Source organism: Chlorella variabilis (genome assembly GCF_000147415.1).
Source record: "Chlorella variabilis unplaced genomic scaffold CHLNCscaffold_13, whole genome shotgun sequence".
Lineage (NCBI taxonomy): Eukaryota > Viridiplantae > Chlorophyta > Trebouxiophyceae > Chlorellales > Chlorellaceae > Chlorella > Chlorella variabilis.
The window spans coordinates 116,837-117,656 of record NW_005435075.1 but is presented as its reverse complement, the minus strand read 5'-3'; the positions used below and the strand labels follow the sequence as shown (position 1 = coordinate 117,656).

The window sequence follows — 820 nt, the reverse complement described above, 5'->3', positions numbered from 1 at the left end:
GGCAGCATGCCGCGCCTGGTCGTGCAGGCAGCGGCAGCGGTGGCAGTAGATTGCGCAGACGTGCCGCCACAGCGGCAGCCTTGGGCCGCCCAGCTGGCGCACAGCCTCCGGGCTGTGGGCCTGACGTNTGAGCCGCTCCACATGGACAAGATCAGCCCGGACGGCACGCAGCAGGCAACCTTGCGGCTCCACCTGGCGCGTGTGACGCAAGAGACGCCCGCCCACACCCGGCTGCGCCACTACTTCTGCGATGTGCGCCCGGAGTGTTGTAGCCTGGATGGCTATGGCCGCCCACCGTATGTCACGGAGGTGCGTGAGCGGCGCTGCCGCCGCGGCCTGACCGAGCTGCGCACAGGCATGCACTGGGGGGCGGAGGAGCAGGGGCGACGCACTGGCACACCCCGCGAGCAGCGCGTGTGCCCGCACTGCCCCGCCCTGGATGGCCCTGGCGGCATTGAGGACACCCGACACATCCTGTTTGTGTGCCCCCTGTATGCCGCCGAGCGCGAGCGCTGGCCGGAGCTGTTCCACGAGTTCCTGGGCCTGCCGCCGGCGTCCGTCCCCCTCAGCGCATTCTTCCAGCAGAGCAACACCGAGCTGGCAGCCCTGGCGGCTGCATGCCGCAAGAAGGCGCGGGATGCCGTGAGCCCACAGTAACACAGTACCCTTGATTGATTGATCTTTATATTGTGCAGGGCAGGGGGAGGAGGAAGGGGCGGTGAACTCTCTGGCGGGACCGGCATAGGGCTGCTCAGGCGCCTGTCCGCACTGTCCCCGGGGAGACCCGCCCCAATCAGACTCCTCTCCTGGATGGGCGGTC

At 68.7% G+C, this 820-nt stretch overlaps 1 protein-coding gene across 1 annotated transcript in view; it reads left to right on the top strand.

Moving 5' to 3' along the window:
• Positions 1-657, top strand: part of CHLNCDRAFT_52907 (hypothetical protein) — a gene marked incomplete at both ends in the record, with an annotated part of 30,495 nt that extends 29,838 nt beyond the window's left edge. The window contains one exon of the mRNA XM_005846648.1: positions 28-657. Within this exon, the coding sequence (XP_005846710.1) occupies positions 28-657 (630 nt within the window). The remainder of the gene's footprint in view (positions 1-27) is intronic.
• Positions 658-820: the final 163 nt, after the last annotated feature.